General features: G+C 39.3%; 1 protein-coding gene across 12 annotated transcripts in view; it reads right to left on the minus strand.

Moving 5' to 3' along the window:
* Positions 1–17,957, minus strand: part of magi2a (membrane associated guanylate kinase, WW and PDZ domain containing 2a) — a 152,927-nt gene that overhangs the window by 50,554 nt on the left and 84,416 nt on the right. For all 12 annotated transcript variants that reach the window (XM_055232002.1, XM_055231993.1, XM_055231999.1 and 9 more), the window contains exon 3: positions 1,536–1,655. In XM_055232002.1, the coding sequence (XP_055087977.1) occupies positions 1,536–1,655 (120 nt within the window). The remainder of the gene's footprint in view (positions 1–1,535; positions 1,656–17,957) is intronic.

Here is a 17,957-nt window from a genome sequence, read left to right on the forward strand (position 1 = left end):
ACAAAGAGTGAAAGAAAGGGAGACAAAAAGAGAGAGATAGAGAGAAAGAAATAGAGAGTGGGTAAGAAAGAGTGAGAGAAAGAAAACAGAGAGAGATATAGAGGTGTTATCTGTGCAACAGCAGAGGTCTGGGGGGAGTTAGCGGTGGCCAGGCAGCGTATATTGTCGATGGTGTGCATTTTTCAGGAAGCAGAAAAACCCTGCGCCTCAGGCTTGTTTGACCACAGGAGAGCCAGGATAGAGAGTGTGTTTATTGTGATTACTGAAGATCTCCACAGAGCAGACTTAGGGATAGAGCCCAGAGACAGAGCCAGCATGGACACAGCACTAGGATTCTTGTAGCTGGGATCTTCATTCACAATTTACTGCAGCAGACTGAATTCAGCTGCTCCAGGAGGGGTGCCACTGCTGTCTGCTCCAGGCCCAGAGATGGATGGGACGGAGGAGCTGTTGTGTAGAGCAGGAGTTATGAGCCTGTCTTCACATTCGCTCAAAACCTTGTCACTCAGCCTGAGAAATGCTACATACCGCAGTGGCCATAATACAATACTGTAAAGTTGAGGTGAAAAGTTTTTTTTTTATTATGAAAATGATAAATTATTGTTTTTTGGAATTGTAAATTAGTAATTAGATTAGCTTGCTTACTTTAAAATATCTACCAGTGTAAGATACTGAGGGGCAAGCAGGATAACTTTTCAATGAGACACAAAAATGTACATGGTAACACATGAAAATAAGTATACAGTTATTAGCCTTAGTAAAGCATGAACAAAGACTTAATTCATAATGAACAAATTGTTTATTAAAAATTATTCAGCCATAGTAACTTATGATCTTAACTTTTGATTGGGTAGTTACTAAGCCTGAATCATTCTTAATAAACTATTTGTTCATTATTAATTATGTCAGTGTTCATGCTTTATTAAAGGTACAGTATGTAACTTTCTGGAGGTTAACTGCATGATTTCACAGAAATAGAAAGCTAAAACTATACTTCAGAGCATTCTCCATGAATAAAGATGAATAAAGATGCAATACTGTGGAAGATTACAGCCAAAGGAACAACATTTCCATGGAAACAAGCAGGAGGAGGCCATCCTCCAGGCCAAATAAGAGTCAGGGTTGTGGTGGTAAAAGTGATAAACACAACCACATGCAAAACATGTTTTTATTTTAAGTCTATTTTGTTGGCTAAAGTTACACACTGTGACTTTAAGGCAAATTAAAGTGTGTCCATTATAAAGTGGTAATGTGTCATGGCAATAGAAATCCCTGCACTAAAAGATTTCTGAATCCATATGGCCACAATTTTAAATTTATACGATTTCTAATTGAAGGATAAATCTACTCCATTCATTTATAGTGCGAAACAGAAGAAAGGTCAACGCTATATAATTATTGCTATTTCACCTCTGGATCTTTAAACTCTTTTAAACTTGGACTTACATCTAAGAGTCAGCCCAGAACTGTACATCATAAGGAGAGAGTGACCATAATTACATGCACTGTTAAGCATCACTTGACTAAATCCTTACCTTCATATGTTCCACTTTCTAGCAGGGCGCCACTTTTCTCCAATTCCATAAACCGGTCAACGGTCACGAAATTATAGTCCACCCCCGGGACCTCTCCTTCCTTGGGCTGCCTGGTTGTGCCTGCAGCAGATAAGAGAGGCACAGTCAGAGTCAGTGGAGCTCCTCAGGACAATTGAATGAGCGCAGACAGAAACTCAATGGAGGATTGGGCTTTCAAAATTATGCTGTTAAAATTACACTGATGATAGGTCAACCCTAGGGACATGTAGTTGAAGTCCTCCTCGTCACTATGTAACAGAAACAAAGGTTTTAGTAGCATTTTTTTCCTGGATAAACAGAAATATGGATATACCATATTTACACCTTGATTAGCGTAAGACTTAATTCATAATGAACAATAATTTGTTAAGAGTGAAACAGTCTTAGTAACTACTTAATTAACCCTAGCTCCTAACCCTAACCCCTTAATAAAGTAATTAAGTCTGAAAACCATTCGTTAAAATTAGCAATTAAGTCTTTCTTCATGCTTTATTAAGGTTGTAAAGAGTAGTAATTATAAAGTGGTACCCAATATTTTGCATGTCATTGCATTTTCAGAGCAAATCTAACTGCTGTAAACAGCATTTTGATATATCCCAAGAAGCGTATTCACAGCTTTAGCGCAATGGTGGCAGTTATTCAAGAATAGAAATGACCCGGAGGAGTTCATTCACTGCCCTCTACGTCCTTCAGTTTTTCTGCTTGTTACACTGTGTGAGTGAATATCCAAACTGTGTGTTTCTGAGGGGGAGGCACATGGATAGGTAGATAAGTGATGCAATTTGAACGCCAAGCGCAGTAATCTCGTCCATTTGCATTGCACTGACGAGCGAGACGAGGAGCTTCTGACAGCAGCTGCCATTCTGTCACTTGACTGCAAAGCACAAGTGATAAAAATATTACCACTGTAAAAAACCCTATTTTAGAGTCTGTCTCAGCTGACTCAACAATACTCACTGGTTATCTACAACACCTGAAATCCAAAGCACTTGTTAACACCTTCATCACTGAGCACTAATGAGACTTGTTAAAAGCAACCACTAAGAGCACAGTAGGTTTTCACAAGTAAAGCAGGGGTGCTTGGCACTAACAGAGGAGCCTGTAAACTGCAGTAACACACTGATAATGACCTGTAAAGAATCCATCTGCGGTCCAGAGGGGGCCCACTGATGAGCTCAAGCATGCAGCTACAGTGACTTGCCTTTAACAGCCCAATGACAGCATCTCACATGAGTGCACAAGGTTATAAAAGGCAGAGCTATTAATGTTTGAAATGCAAGGCTTTCAGCCACCCCCAATTCAATGATTACTAGAAATAAAGCCAATACTTGATCACCTTTGTTTGCAGTGTGTAGGGGTCAGTGACACAAAAAATGATTTAAGATTTGCAGTTCGATCCCAACTCTGACCAGTCCACACTGTTGTCAGGCCTTTGAGCAAGACACTTTACCCACATCGCCTTTGTGACTGATTATCATCAATTTTCTAATTAGGACAAAATGATCACTTGCATTTACAGTTGTTCCTGTTTAATAATATCTAACCTAGTGCCACTACAGCAGAACATAAAATAACGTGATCTTCAGTGTTTTGTCGAGATGTACCATTCTACCCTGGAGGCTGCAACATCACATGGCACCTGCTGACTGAGACATTTGCAGAGGCTTATAAGAGCAAATGGGCGTGGGGGAAAACTATTATTTACTGGTGGTACAGTATTAGTGTTGTTTGTGTTGTCGTGTGGCACCTCCAGTAGAGGGTCTCTGGCTTGTGTGTACCGGCATGGCGCCTGTAGTCGTCAGATTAACATCCTCTCGGTGCAAATAGGACCTTTGATGTTGCAGGGCTAAATTTAGCTACATTCTGGTGGGGACTTCTCTGGGGTGACACTGAAAAAAAGCAACGAGCCACAATGTCTGCTCATTTTTGCACCGCAGCGTTTTAAATGGACTGTTTCAATGATTTTTGCATAAAATATGATATACAAAGCTTTGATGGGAGGAAATGAAGGTTAAACGCTATGTCCATTACAGTCATGCTAACACCCAGGCAGAGAGCTTTGAACCTCCAATGCCCCCTGGTTTTAAATATAGGCTATTTCAGAAGTAAGGAAGGCTGCAGCTATAAATATATGTATGTCTAGATTTACATGACTTTTGATCTGCTGCTTAGTGTTAATGTCCTGTAGTGCTCTTTAAATTGTTACAGGACATTAACACAGCTTTAAGTCAAATTGGTTTATGCGATTCAAAGGAAATCTTTCATAATGCATCTTGCTACTACTGCTAATCTTCTATTGAGGTATTTGTAGTGTGTACTTTTAGTTTGTACTTTCAGCAGTGGTCAAAAAGTGTGTTTATTTCTGACTAAGTTGAACAGTTTGAAGCAATAGTCCTTCAAAGCTTAGAAATGGCACTGAGTTTCACATTGAGTTCATTGCTGACATTTTGTGAATGCAGCCCTGATGAAAATAAAAGGAATATGAATAAAAAATGAACACACTGCAGCTGTTGTGTAAATGCCATGCTTCTGAGCTCATCAAAAATGCCTTTGTGGTCAATTGCATCAAATTTGTCTTTTGTTTTCTTTGTTTTGTTTTATTTTTATGTCACAAAGACACTATATTTGTCCAAAGTCGGAATACATGTTGAAATATCTTACCAGGGCTTACAAACATTTTTACATAACGATTCTGTCCCCTGTCCTCTCAGCAAAATACAGTCAAATGTAAGGTTAAACTTACTATAGAAATAAGCTATATATCTATAAGAGCCAAGAGCAGGGTTAACTACATTTAGTATACATAAGCCTCATTTCCATAAAGCCAGTACAGGGTGGTACAGTGCAGACCCTGAGTGTTTTCACCACATTAAGCGATCTGTACCACCTCCTTTTAAGGGTCCAAAGCAGACCACTGAAGGTCCAAAGGGGTCAGGAACACTTTAGACCTGGGACCAGCTCGTAGAGGGAGGTGCTAGTCACGCCCTTGCAGAGTCATTAGAGGACCAGCAGCAATTCCGACCAATTTGCGTTTCCATGCTCTGAGTACAGCTCCGGGTCCAATTTTTAGCATTTATTTGCACCTCTACACTGCGTTTTAATCCCTCTTCATTTAATGCATTGGGGTTTCTTGACGGGAGTGGCTTGCATCTATAAACAGGAAACAGAATATCAGCTCAGTATGTAAGTTGTCATTACTGAAAATACGGTGGTATATCACAAGATCAAGTAAGAGTCTGGTGAGAAACTATTATTTTATGTTTATATCTGTTTTTTTGCCATCTTAATGATGATCGCTTATCCGAGAAATGTCATGCACACCACTACTGATGTACTGCTGATCCTTCAATGACTGCGAGGAGGCGTATCCAGTCACAACCCCCACAAGCTCATTGTTGTGCTGTTGTTGATCTGTGTTGATTCCCCTGTTGCACCAGTCTTTTTATAGCTGTCCTGTGCCACCCACATCTTTGGATGTTTCTTGATAGACCCGTGTCATGCCAAAAAGCAGCCTGGTCAGTTTGAAATCGAAATGCTTCCTGGCTGGGGTTGCCTCCCCCAACTGTTCCGCGGCAAGTCGGCCCCACGAGAGCAGTGCCAGTGGAAATGAGGCTATACATCAATGCATACCATCCAATAACAATATCACAGATGAACAATATCATCTTGGGGTCAATATTTATTGTATTCATCTCTCATTTGCACTAGAGAGACATTTGTCCTTGTATGTTTATATGTGGGAGGGACAGATAATTAATAGGCAATATCTATGAGTCATTATAGACACTATCATAATACAGAAGCATTTAGTTGAAACTTATTTTATCTGTATGTGGTTGATTTAGAAATGTGTTTACAGGGAATAGGGTTATTGTGTCAGTGGCTTTAAGCATTATTATTCACTGTCAAAAATGACCATAAATATATACACATTTTCAACAGTTGTATTTATGGTTTAGTAGTAATATTTATTCTCTTGGAGCACATGTGTTTGGCCATGTCTTTGTCTCAGTTCAACAGTCTAATTTGGCCTTGATTATGCTACACATGCATCTTCCCTGGATTCATGTTGAGATTTTTGAAGAAAAACAAGGAACCAAAAATCTCTCATCTAAATGTGGCTCTGACTTTGTCTCTCAGTAGCAGAGGTGAGTGTAATCCTTCACAGTATTTGTGGAATTGCTTATGCTTTCTCAATAAGTAAACAATATAGCTACTTTTGCCAACACTTGGTTGGCAACAATATATTTTGTCAGACACATGTGTTTTCACATAGAAAGAGCCTGCAACGTACTGGTAGCTTGCTATGACTATTTGTTTAGGTGCTAATCATTGATTGTGTTGTTGATTTGCAGATATCTGCTGCTGAGGCTAATGGTCAGCTTACATTTACTCTCAGATCAACAACTCAGAGACTCACTGAGACTTAAGGAGCACATTGCAAGACTGTATTACAGGATTTTAATGCATTCTTTAATATTCTGGTTCAAACTGAAGCCTACATAGATAATACACATTCCTATTTGGTGATGTATCTTAAGGGTAGACATAGAGATGACTGTGAGACTAACAGGTGACTTGTAACGCTTCTGTTCTGAGGCTGCTTCATGTTAAACCACATGTTGAAGAGGCACAGGGACCTGGGCTTTATATAAAAGGTCAGTATTTGAAATTAACTACATTTGCCTTTGTCTTTGTTTGTGGTGGTATTTATTTGTAAAATTGGAACCACTGGATTAATGATTATGCTTTTTGTTTTCAGGGGTTCAAAGCCTCATATGTTCTGTGGTAAAACATTGTCCTTTTTGTTACACTTTGTTGAATATAGGCTAATTACCGGTAGTTAATGTTGAACTTGTGTATTGTAATATTGAAATAATACAATATGATACATGTTCAAGCAATCAAAAATTTCAATTGTGGTGATATGATATTTATTGTATAATCAGTGCACAGATTTGCGCTTTTTTAATAAAAGTATTATTTTTCTAAGCTACTGTGTATGAGGGAGTTTTATTCTGAAACGCATACTAACATTTAACAGGCAGTAGCCATAAATCCACATACAGTGGTGGGTCGTAAAAATAAAAATAGTAATGGTAAGATATTGTGCACCTATATACAGTAAGAAGCAGTTCTTTCATCCACCGCATGCTTATCATAAGTATACGGCTTTGTACTGACAAATTTTACTGCCAGCTCTTTACCGTATATAAACACCAACTTTCTTAGTGTTTGTTTTAATATTTTTTGTAGGATTATGTTGCAATTCAAATGTGTTACTGTAGCAGATCTGCCAATACTAAAAAAATAGCAGAACTACTGTAACAGAAAATGCACTGTGATTTAAAATGAAGCCCTTGTAACCTACAGCATACCACAAGTACCAGTTACCCAGCATCAGCAAGTAACTGCAGGCAACAGCTTCAATATTTTCATATAAGAAGTGTACATTACACATCTCAAGGCTATCTGTATGTTAATGAAACTCCATGTACTTAATGCATGACCTCTACTAGCACCTTCCCATTTACACAGCTCCATGGAAAAACTATGAGCAAAGCGTTGTGTGCTTTCAATAACTGTAGGCAACGGTGAAACAGTCAAGAGGGACGCACTCATTGAAAAAAGCGGAAACATTGGCCCCTTTTTAAAGCAGAAAAAAAAAAAAGATTTCTACCAAGAGAATTTCCCGAGGCTTCCAACTGAAATTGTGCCGTGAATTTGTGACAGCGAGTCAAAGCATGTGCAAAGACCCCGAGGAAATGATTACAGCACGAGCATTTAATCTCTATTAAGTGATGTAGCCGAGTGTGGAATAATACTCCAAACAAAAGGAGAAATATCCGCTTGCTCTGTTTCAAATGCCTTTGTTAGCTATAAAAGGTATAGAATAGTACAGCATTGAACACAGGACAAAATGCTTCCACTGTGATAAATGTTGTTGGTGTACTTTGCCAGTTGGAAAAGGTATATTTTGGAGGAGTATTGCTAAGTGTGAGCCAGCTCTGGGACATCATGTTCCCAGTATTTCTCATGTTTTTGTCCAATGTTTTGTAAAAGATGACACTGCTGTACACATGTTTGTTTGTCACAGAGCGAAGAGCAGCTGTCTGCAACCACAACCCAGCTCATTTAAATACAGATCATTAGAAAAATACATGCCTTTAAGTATTTATGCACTGTGTGGGGTGGGATGTTGTACTGTATGTTCTTTGTGGGCACATTATCAAAAAATTGATATTGTGAATGCTGTTTTGAAGGTATGCAAAATTTGATTATTGAGAATATTGTTTCTCCCAGCCTCTGGAGTCTGTAGCGAGCGCAGTCTTGCATCTGTCATTGCTACAACTATTACATATATGACAGGTCATTTCCAGTCTTGTTAGTGCTGCTATATATGGTTTTCTCTTCATACTAATCTAATCATGATTGTTAATGTTTACACTCTACATGTAATCTAAAATTTTAAATTAGGATCCACTGCAGAAAAATGTTATAGTCATATTATATGTTTAAGTATTCATCTTCACACAAGTTTAACCGTACAGTACTAAGGCACTGCAGGTCAGATGGCTGTCTCCAGCTCCACAGTCTGAGCTCCAACGGGCAGCGCTGGACAATTGCCTCAGGCCCATTGTAAGCGACAGGTTCTGGCCTTTTGTGTCCTAAAGCCACTGTTATGACAGGCCAAGAAAGTGTCAGCATGGCCTATTGTAGCTAGCATAATCTAGCCATTAGCCAATTAGGAAGTGACGGGCAGCTCTAATGCCCTTGCATTAGAGGGATGGATTACTTTGCCATTCAGCGCCTGCCTGCTGCCTCTGGCCAAATGGACTGATGGAAGACAGAGCCTGCACCAGCTCCAAAAGTTGCTTTCGGGGCACTTTGTTTTCACTGTGCTTATTCATGATTCAGGCAGGGTCTTAATCAGCTGTGATTACATTTCATTTAGGGTCATAAAAATCATTGGACTGGACAAAAAGGGCCTTTGAGTTTACTGAAATAATAATGTACAATAATATCTATTCACTTCACCTAGTCTGCTACTTTGTCTCAAACCTGTTTTTTTCACCAAACATGTTTTCTCTTTCTACCACCTGATTTAATCAGATTCTAGACTCTGTTGAGTTCAGTTAAGTTCAGACTGGCTGTGTAGTGTCCCTGGTTATTGACAGCCCATAATGTGGGATAGATTGAAAAAGCTAAGCACTGAAGCACACTAGTCAAGCCTGTTGGCCCAGCGCCGCCCTCTCTGGATTCCATTAATAGCAGTGCCCTCCAGGAGTGTGGGGTGCACCGGTCTAACACACTGATATTGATGACTGCACCCACTGAGCAAGGAGAGAGGAAGCAAGAGCACAAGGAAGTGCCAAGAGGAGATAAAGGGGTGGTGATAAAGCTAATACAGGTGAAACTAGGATTTCAACCTGGAGAGATTCAGACAGACACAAAGACAAAAGTATTAGTAAGCTTTATTGAATGAGTTATCTTTAGTACTCAGACCCCGGCAGAAGACACTGAGATGAAGGGCGTGGCCGGTTAAATGGCGCTTATGAGAGGTCTTCCCCCCGGGGTCTGGACACTGGAGGTGGTAGAAGTGAGGCCGAGGACAGTGAAGGGGACGAGGAGAGGATGAAAAGCTGAGGACGAGCTGGGGAGAAAAAGAGGTGGGGCACGGTTTTCTTATGGAGTCAGAGAGATCTAAATTCTGATAGTAAAACCAGGACACATTTGCTGCAGACAATTTACACTTTATAAAGAATGTAGACTTTGAACTACCTCTGAGATCAGCTATGAAGACTCTCCTCCTATGGAATAAAGTCAATGGCTATTAGCAATATTAGCATTTGCAATTTTCATCTTTTCTATGGAACTTAACTATGGAAGGACACATTGTGAGTGCATAACACCTTGTTACAAACACGCATGGCTAATTTGCAAATCAGTAAATCAGTCTGAAGTTGCCCTAAACCTTTTAAGGCCACACTCACACAAGGACTTTTAAACTGTGCCGTGATCAAGCACGACTGCGTAGGGTTCTATGGCACGCACTCACTCCTGCACGACCAGATCAGATTCAAGTGCATGTGCTCAAATCTGTGAGTGAGTGCTGAAAGTCCGGGGTAGGGCAGATTAAATATCAGAAAGTACAAAACCTGACCCAAAAATTATAACTGGCTTAAGTGATGGTCTGAATTTAAACTTATTTTTTCAGATAAATTGCCTGATTTGGCACCTCGTTGTCTCTCTGCCTTTGGTTATTTGGACAATTAATGTGCAGCAAGTGAATATGCACAGTTAATATGTGAGTAATTAATACACATTCACAGGCTGCTCATTCAAGCGTCATGTTTGTCTAAAAGTGCACCAGAACAGTGATTCTATGATATGGGTAGCTGTGTCTTAAGCAAAAATAAAGCTAAAAAAGTATGGTCAAGAGAGATGCCTAACTCACCACAAAGACATTCTCAAGCCTCCCCAGAGAGCAAGAAAATGCCCAACTGGAAATGTATTTGATAATCAGACACTATTTTGATAGTGTTTTCTTGTTTAAAATTAAACTAGTCTTATTTATTGTGATATTGAGAGAATATCAAATGAGTCTGAGGCCATTGGTGCTCCTGAAGGGCAATTGATTGTGGCCCCCTCCAGGGTAAGGGCCCTAAACGTCCACCTACTCTTGCCTGACGGTAGTGCCCCTACATAAGGGTTTATTATAATTACCTGTAACTAAATCTCTAAAGTCTAGTTTCCCAGTCATCAAGTACACAATAAAAACAAAGTAGATTTTTTTACATCATATTTCATGACTGTAAATTATACGAAACAAATTGAATCCTTTCTGGCAGCCCCAAGTCTGATGGATTGTATCAGTATCAATCCATAAGTACAGGCAGCAGGTGACTTGGTGAAGTGACTAACACTGCCAAAGTAATGCGAGTCATCTTATGGAACTATTCATTAATTTAATCTGGGTTTATATGAATAGCATGAGGACACATGGTAGGCAAGTAGCAACACAGAGAAGACAACGCTTAAGTGAGTGACTAAATACTGCTGAGCCTGTGACAGTGACAGATTGGCTTGTCGCTCTTTTCATATTGAAAACAGTGCTCCGTATTGATTAAGTGATGAATTAAACATGTTTAGGACGAGAAGCTCCAAAATAAGCAGCCTTGTGCGTACCATGGAATAAATCATCTATCTGCACTACAGAGCAAAACACATACCTACAAAAATCTATGTTACACAGATGCAGAAAATATAAGACCAAGACGAACAACAATCCTTAAAATGAATATGAATTTAAATTTTATTCTAATTTAGGCATACACTTTTTCGCTTGCTTTTGTGTGATCCATACCTCAAACTTGTGTAGAATCCCTAAAACCCTTCGAGCCTATTATTCTATTGCAACCACTGCGATAGAAATGTGTAGATATTCAAGTTTTGATTAAGAAAGCAAGTTTTTGTGTTAATACTTCTTGTAATAAGAAACAACCCTTTTTTTTTTACAACTCACCAAGGCTTCAGACAGGGATTTTTATTTTTTTTTCCACAGCTCTACCTCACAACAAAGCATCTCAATTGTGAAACATCTGACTAGTCCATCTATGATCTAAGGGTCAAGCAAAGTCAAAATAAAATACCAACAGCCTGAAGCCACAAACCTCTTCACAGCAATGTCATGGTGATATCTGTTAACATTGAGAATCCAGTCACATCCCCTTTATCCTTCCTGGTGTCTCTGGTGGCAAGCTGTGAATAGATCCTTTCATCAGATCTCCCAAAGCTCCCCGAAATTTCTTCTTGCTCTTCTAACAATTCACTTAAAGAACGCCTGTAGCAGCACAACGCATCAAACCTCGACAGAAATCAAAGTCTTCAGAGATTGGGCTTAGAAATTACGCCAAATAATTCAGAGGTGCGCAGAGCATTCTCAGAGGAAGCTATAAGTAAATCTTTATGACAACACATTTTTATCTGCCCTTCCAAGTCTACTCCCAAAACAAATGTCTAATTGCCTTGTAGACTGATCTGCACAAACAAAATTCTAATAGCTTTAATCATGTGGAATGTTCTTCTAACGCAGTTTTATTTATTTGGGCATGTTATGGTAAGTTTTTTTGTTTTTTTTAATCATGATATAACTCTGTTCCCTCATCATTAGGCTACTCACACTAGTTTTTTAGTGTTTATAAGTGCTTAAGTCTGTGTAATCCTTCAGTTATCCAGGCATGATCCCTGGTAAAAGAAAAATTCGAATCATGTCAACTGGTTTTCACTTGTAAAACTTTTTGTCCAGTTGACAGATTGAATTTTTCTTTTACTATAGCCACAAAAATAAAAACACATACATGAAAATCTGGTGCTTGCTGAAATGCCAATGTGAATGGAAGTTTATGGACCAGCTTCTATTAAAAAGTAAGAAATATTTTAGTTTACAACATGCAATAAATGTGCAATAAACACTATTAAAACAATATATTGCAACTCTTTATTTTTTACATCTGTGTGTTTAAAAATAAAGGACACTGTAGTTGTGTTTTGAAGCAGTGTCCATGCTCACTGTATGTGTACGTACAATGATCAGTGATGTGGAGGCTCTGCTGTGTCAGCCTAATCCCCCTCAGTCAGGGCTACGCTGGTGAGGGCACATTACCGCCCAATGACACAATCTGTTTGTCAGGACGTCCTACAACCAAACCTTTTATTCATTTGTAACACAAAGCCATTAACCACACGGCCCTGAAGCTCCAGCTGGCTCTGCAACAACAAAGCGATATGTAACCAACTAAATTTAAACTGCTATCTTCAATTAAAATCTAGCCTCTTTTCACTGCTACTTTTGCGATAAGATCCATATACAAAAGCCAATCTGTAGCTTTTGAAGTGGTTGGATCTATGTAGTTGAGTCCTAGCAGAGACGTACTGCAAAAGAGGCTCTTGGGGTTAAAGAGAGACCGCTGTGTGCTGTTTGTATTTAATTATCGAGCGTGTTATTGTCCGAGAATCAGAAAGAGAGCTGTTATCATGCTTTTTGTTTAAACTTTATTGTGATGGCATTTACTGGCCTCTGAATGTTGTGAAATGTTTTTTGCAGTGAATAATTAGGATACTCAAAATGCATTAAGTGAAGTGAATAACTTTGGATGGCTGCAGACTATTTAAAATAATATCTTTTTGCGTTTTTAAGGTGGTAAAAAATCTGGTAACGCCTTTAACTGTTGAGTATAGCCTTGGTGGATAGAGTTGGGAATAGGCCCATGGGTCAAAGAGGCAGGAATAATCATTGTACTCCACTGTAGTAATCATCTCAAAGCAGGGCCCTCCAGGCACTGTGACCCCAGAGGCTAAGCGTTTCCATTTGACCTTTTACCTCTGGTCCGATCAAGGTGCAGAACCACTGTATCCACCCCTCTCACGCATATGTTTCACAGGAACCTTGAAAGTGATGAAATACTTTGTAAAGCAATTCCAACTGCTATTATGTACTTTTGCACAATGATGTAGTTTAATGTTTCAAATACATTTTATTCATTGTTAAATGTTTTATGTATTTTAAGTTTTACATGTTTTCGGGGTCTCTTGTAAATGAGATGTACATATCAATGGGACTTACTGATAAAATAATAAATAAATCAGGACCGGGTAGTGACAGTACAATAGCTAATGACCACCCATACCGTACAAATCATAATATTTAGCTATTTCTATTTTGTAATATGTCAGTAATGGTTGTCATGTTGTTGTTTGATATAAATACTGTATATCTCTACTGTATTTGGTCTTGAATGAACAACATTTACCTGTAACACTTCTTATCACTGAGTTATTTTATTTATTTGGTTTATTTGAATAGAGACAGATACAAAAGACACTGACTAACTAGCCTGTGTCATCATGTGTTGGGGATAACATATGCAGTCTCCTTCCTACACTTCACTTTCCCTCTAGTTGATACAAGCTCTCGTTAATTCAGGATCCAATTACTCGCACTGCTCTGATGCCCCTCCCCTCGTTCTTCCCTTCTCTCTGATGGATTGGCCGATGGACGACTCTTGGAGAGTGCGACAGATCAAATTCCACCTCCACAAATAATCCCAGGCCAGAATGCCGCTGCCAGTGCCGCACCGGCTTTAATTGGATCCTTTTAACAGTGTTCACTATATGGTCACTTCCAGCCATGTAATTAGGTTCCTATTTCTATAGAGTTCAGTGGTGAAGGACCCACTGAGTCACGCAGGAGGTGAGAGAGACCGTGAAGGCAGTTACTTCTCACAGGGCAAAATTTTTCATTTCACACCATGTCTAATCCAATTTCACTGACAAGCTATATAAAGATCACAACAAAGTCCTTTACGAACAGCCTTGGATCTATACAGTCTGTCAGTATAGGTTGATTTGGCATTTACTCTATTTCATTGAATCTTGTTCCTTGTGCAATCCATAGATAACTAGATGCTATCAAAGCTAATCACAAGTCAATTTAAGTGTTACTGTCTGCTCAGACCGGGTTGAGATCTTGGAGCAGTGTCTTCATGGTGAGTGAAGTATGTTCAACTCAAGTATAATAAAATGTCCCAAGAGCCTCTACAGGAGATCTTGCCATGTGTTTGTGAGATATAGTAATAACATTATTCCTATTAACAACTCATATATTTGCTGTCAGATTCATGATTTGTTGACTTGATTTATGGTTAATTTCTCTGTAATTACTGGGCCTATCCACATGAAACAAAACTGGCACAAAGTTCAACGTTTTCTCTGTCAGTATATAAACAAAAGGGAAATATCATTTTCACGATCACTTCAAAAAAATGGTGCCATTATTCACACCAAACATGTGATTGTGGTGAGTTGAAAGGACTGTAAGCCATGAGTTTAATATGGCAAGTTTGTGGAGCCATCCCAAACAAATAGAAATGTTCCACAATGCAGGAGCATACATTTTTATATTTCTGGCAAAAACAGTGAATCTCTTATAAATTATATAGGGCCCTGTCCTCCACCTCAAATGAAGACATCATCAAATTCTTCCAAAATGCAAGCTATTGTCTGCACATTTTGACTGATGCTTCACATCACATAGGCTACATGATGGAAAAAAGAAACAATTCCCCTGGAGCAGAAACTCCTGGGGCAAAATGCAAATGATGGGATTTTCAGGAATGATTAATTTCCTGCACTTGTGAGGCGATTAGGACGAGTCAATCACATGAATAATATATGTATAAGTCATCTATCAGGAGGCAGCGGCACAGAGGGGAGAGTGTATGGAGGATGGCAGAACTGTAAGCTGCTTAAAACTAATAAATACAAAGAGACACACCCCCTGGGATCAGCACAGGCCTTCACACAGACAGGGATAAAAATGGCTCCAGATTGGCTCTTGACAAAAGATGGGTGGCTGACTCAGGTGTCCAGGTGAGAGGACTTTCACTGATTCCTAGTGACTGTTCTGGCATTTCTCACCCTGGCAGCAGAAAATATTTGTTTATGCCTCAAAAGTCCATCTCAAACTATGCTACTCATGAAGACGGATCTTGTTGCCCTTAAAAGTGACCGGAGCCAAACCAGTGGGGCAGTCCATCACCGCCGCACAAGGTCGAGTGATTGGACAAGTGAAGGTACCGGAGGCAACAGCTGAAAGAAGGAAGTGGAGAAGTACGTAATGAGACTGCTTGAGTTATAAAGCTACTAAAATTTGATCTTGTCAAAGTTAAAAGCAAAATGTAAAAAAAAAATACTTATGGGAAAATATGATTAACAGTCAGGATTGTTTTTGTGGTTATTCATGACAAATACAGAGGCTATTAATCACAGGAACAAGCTTGACAAGAAGAAACAGAAATTGAACCATCAGCTCTCAGTTTTGGGGAAGTCTCCGGAGGCCACTTGAGTAGCTCAAGAACATCTTGCTCAATTATTTACATGGAGTCTCAGGATAGTGTAATCTGTTCAGGTAACACTGGCCCTTAAGAGGCACATGCTTTACTGCAGTGTCAGTTCTGAGAGAAATACTGAGTACCTGTACCCCATTCTTTCATTCACATGGAACAAGTTATAGTTACCTAACAATATAAGGGGAATTGAACCCGCATCCTCTACTGTTACTATACAGACCCATTAAAAGCTTTGAATCACCATGAAAATCCCAATTGTAAGGCATATGAAGTTGCTGAATGATAAAAGTAAAGCGTAACATATATAGTAGAACACTTACAAAGCAGAAAGCCCAAGTTTCTATTTTACACTGGGCCTAATCCAATTTTACCCTCCTCTGAAATCATCTCACATCGTACATCACAAGTCTCTGCAAAGTTGGCAGATGCTACAGTGGGTGAGTCAAAGCATCAAATTGTCTATAGAAATGAATGCTTTTTGGTGTGCTTAGCTACCAGACAATTCTTGCTTCTTACTGTGGTTCTGGCCTATAGTCACACCACATCTTATGAAACATGCCCCCAGTAGCACCATCTGGATTGGGGACAATTATATAATTTTCATCATAACATATGCCACATGTTAGTATGCTACACGGGGTGAGCGTCGAAGCAAAAGTACAATCCATCTTCATTAAACTATTCTTGAACCACTATTACAATAATTTAGTAGAGAATTGGGAAATAACAGTGGAGAGAATACATCCATTCTTCAATCGTATGTTAAGCTTTTTCCCCGTGCACCTGTGTAGACCTGAGGCGCTAATCTGCCTCTTTGTGTTACCACTAATGACAGCCGAGTGAAGCGTGGGCATGGCACATGTTCAGGCCATTCACAGTACACCAGAGATCAGTCAAAGTAGGACAGAAGGGGAGCGAGGTCAATGTACAGGCCAGAAGTATTAACAATCACAACATGTAGTTTTGTGTTGCAGTGTTTAAGCAATCAATCTCTGTATGAAGCCTGTGCCAAAAGAGTTCAGCACAAAGAGGGGACTAGAGTGGACAAAACTAGGAAGTAGGGCTGGGTGATAAAGACGAATGCGTGTTTTAGCAACAATTTCGAAAATGGCCAACGTCATCAAATTGAGGGCACTTGCGCTGTGGCCCCCACGCACAGACCATGGACCAACTAAAACCTCGTCACCCTTTACTAGTTTGTAAGAGCAGCCAGTTGAGTCTTATATGTAGTTCAGTCAATCAGTGAAGTGTTTCATTTTTCCTGCACAGAGAGACAGAGCATATGAAATATTTTGAAAACTCCAAAGGCAACTCTTTTGTAATAAATAATTGAGGAAAGTGAAACCATTTAACTCAATATGACTCAAACAGGGAAATTTACATATTGTCAAAACAACAACAGGGCCTAGTTTGTCATCTCATTCAAGTCTTTGACAGGTCAAAATAAACTAAAACCTAGCTTATTGCTTTAGCCTAACACATTTATTAAATCTAATGTCAGTATGTACCTGAATGCAAAACCAATGAAGTGAATGTAGAGAGACTTTGTTTGCATTTCTGACTGCTCATAATCTTGGTTTCAAACAGAACCCACTGTGGGCCCAAACACAAAGAAAGGTCTCTGGAGAAGCACTAATCTTTGTCTTCCACCCAACACACATTGTTCAAAAACAAAAACTGGAATTATTCAAATGCAGTCTGAATTCATCCATAAAATCGGGCTAAGACTATAGGCATTGTATATATTCTCTTTCTGTGGGCATATGTGTGTATAGTTGCATAAAAAGTAGGTTTTCGTGTGCTTTCTGGCAGATAACCATGCAGCAGAGGGCTTAGTGTGCACCTATCAGACCAGTGAGCATGGAACGGATGGGAGCCCCTTATCATGGACCCTCAGAGTATCACATCCCCGTAACTATCAAAGCAGCCAGGAGAAAAGTTCAGAAATATGCAAAAGAGAAATGATTAGAAGCCCTATATCATATTTTTTCCTTAGGAGATGCTCCATTTTGTTTTTATGATCCTAAAAGTGGGTTACTGAAGAATTAATAGGGGTAGCATTATTTAGTGTCGTACTTAAGCCTCTAAAAGCTAGAGGTATCTAAAGCAAGAAGAGAGCAATAACTAGAGTGACGTTTGAAGGCGCACTGTTTGCAATTCAAAAACTCACTAAAGAAATGCATTCTCTCTTCTCTTGGATGCACAATGTAACTTTTTCTCCATGGTGATGTTATTGCTTTCCTCGGGATGTTCCACAATATGAGATTAAACTTATCTACCAAGTTGCAGGTCATCTGTGGAGGTGACACTGCTCAGAGTAAGAAAGCATGTTTTTCAAGAGATTTCAAGAAGACCTGCAATTGAAAAAAAGGAAGACATATAAATTTAGTGATATAGATGAGGAACATTTCAGGCAATAACATTTCCATAGATACAAGCACGTCGTGGATCTTCCATTTACATAGTGCATCTC

Source organism: Periophthalmus magnuspinnatus, chromosome 23 (assembly GCF_009829125.3).
Source record: "Periophthalmus magnuspinnatus isolate fPerMag1 chromosome 23, fPerMag1.2.pri, whole genome shotgun sequence".
Taxonomy (NCBI): Eukaryota; Metazoa; Chordata; class Actinopteri; order Gobiiformes; family Gobiidae; genus Periophthalmus; species Periophthalmus magnuspinnatus.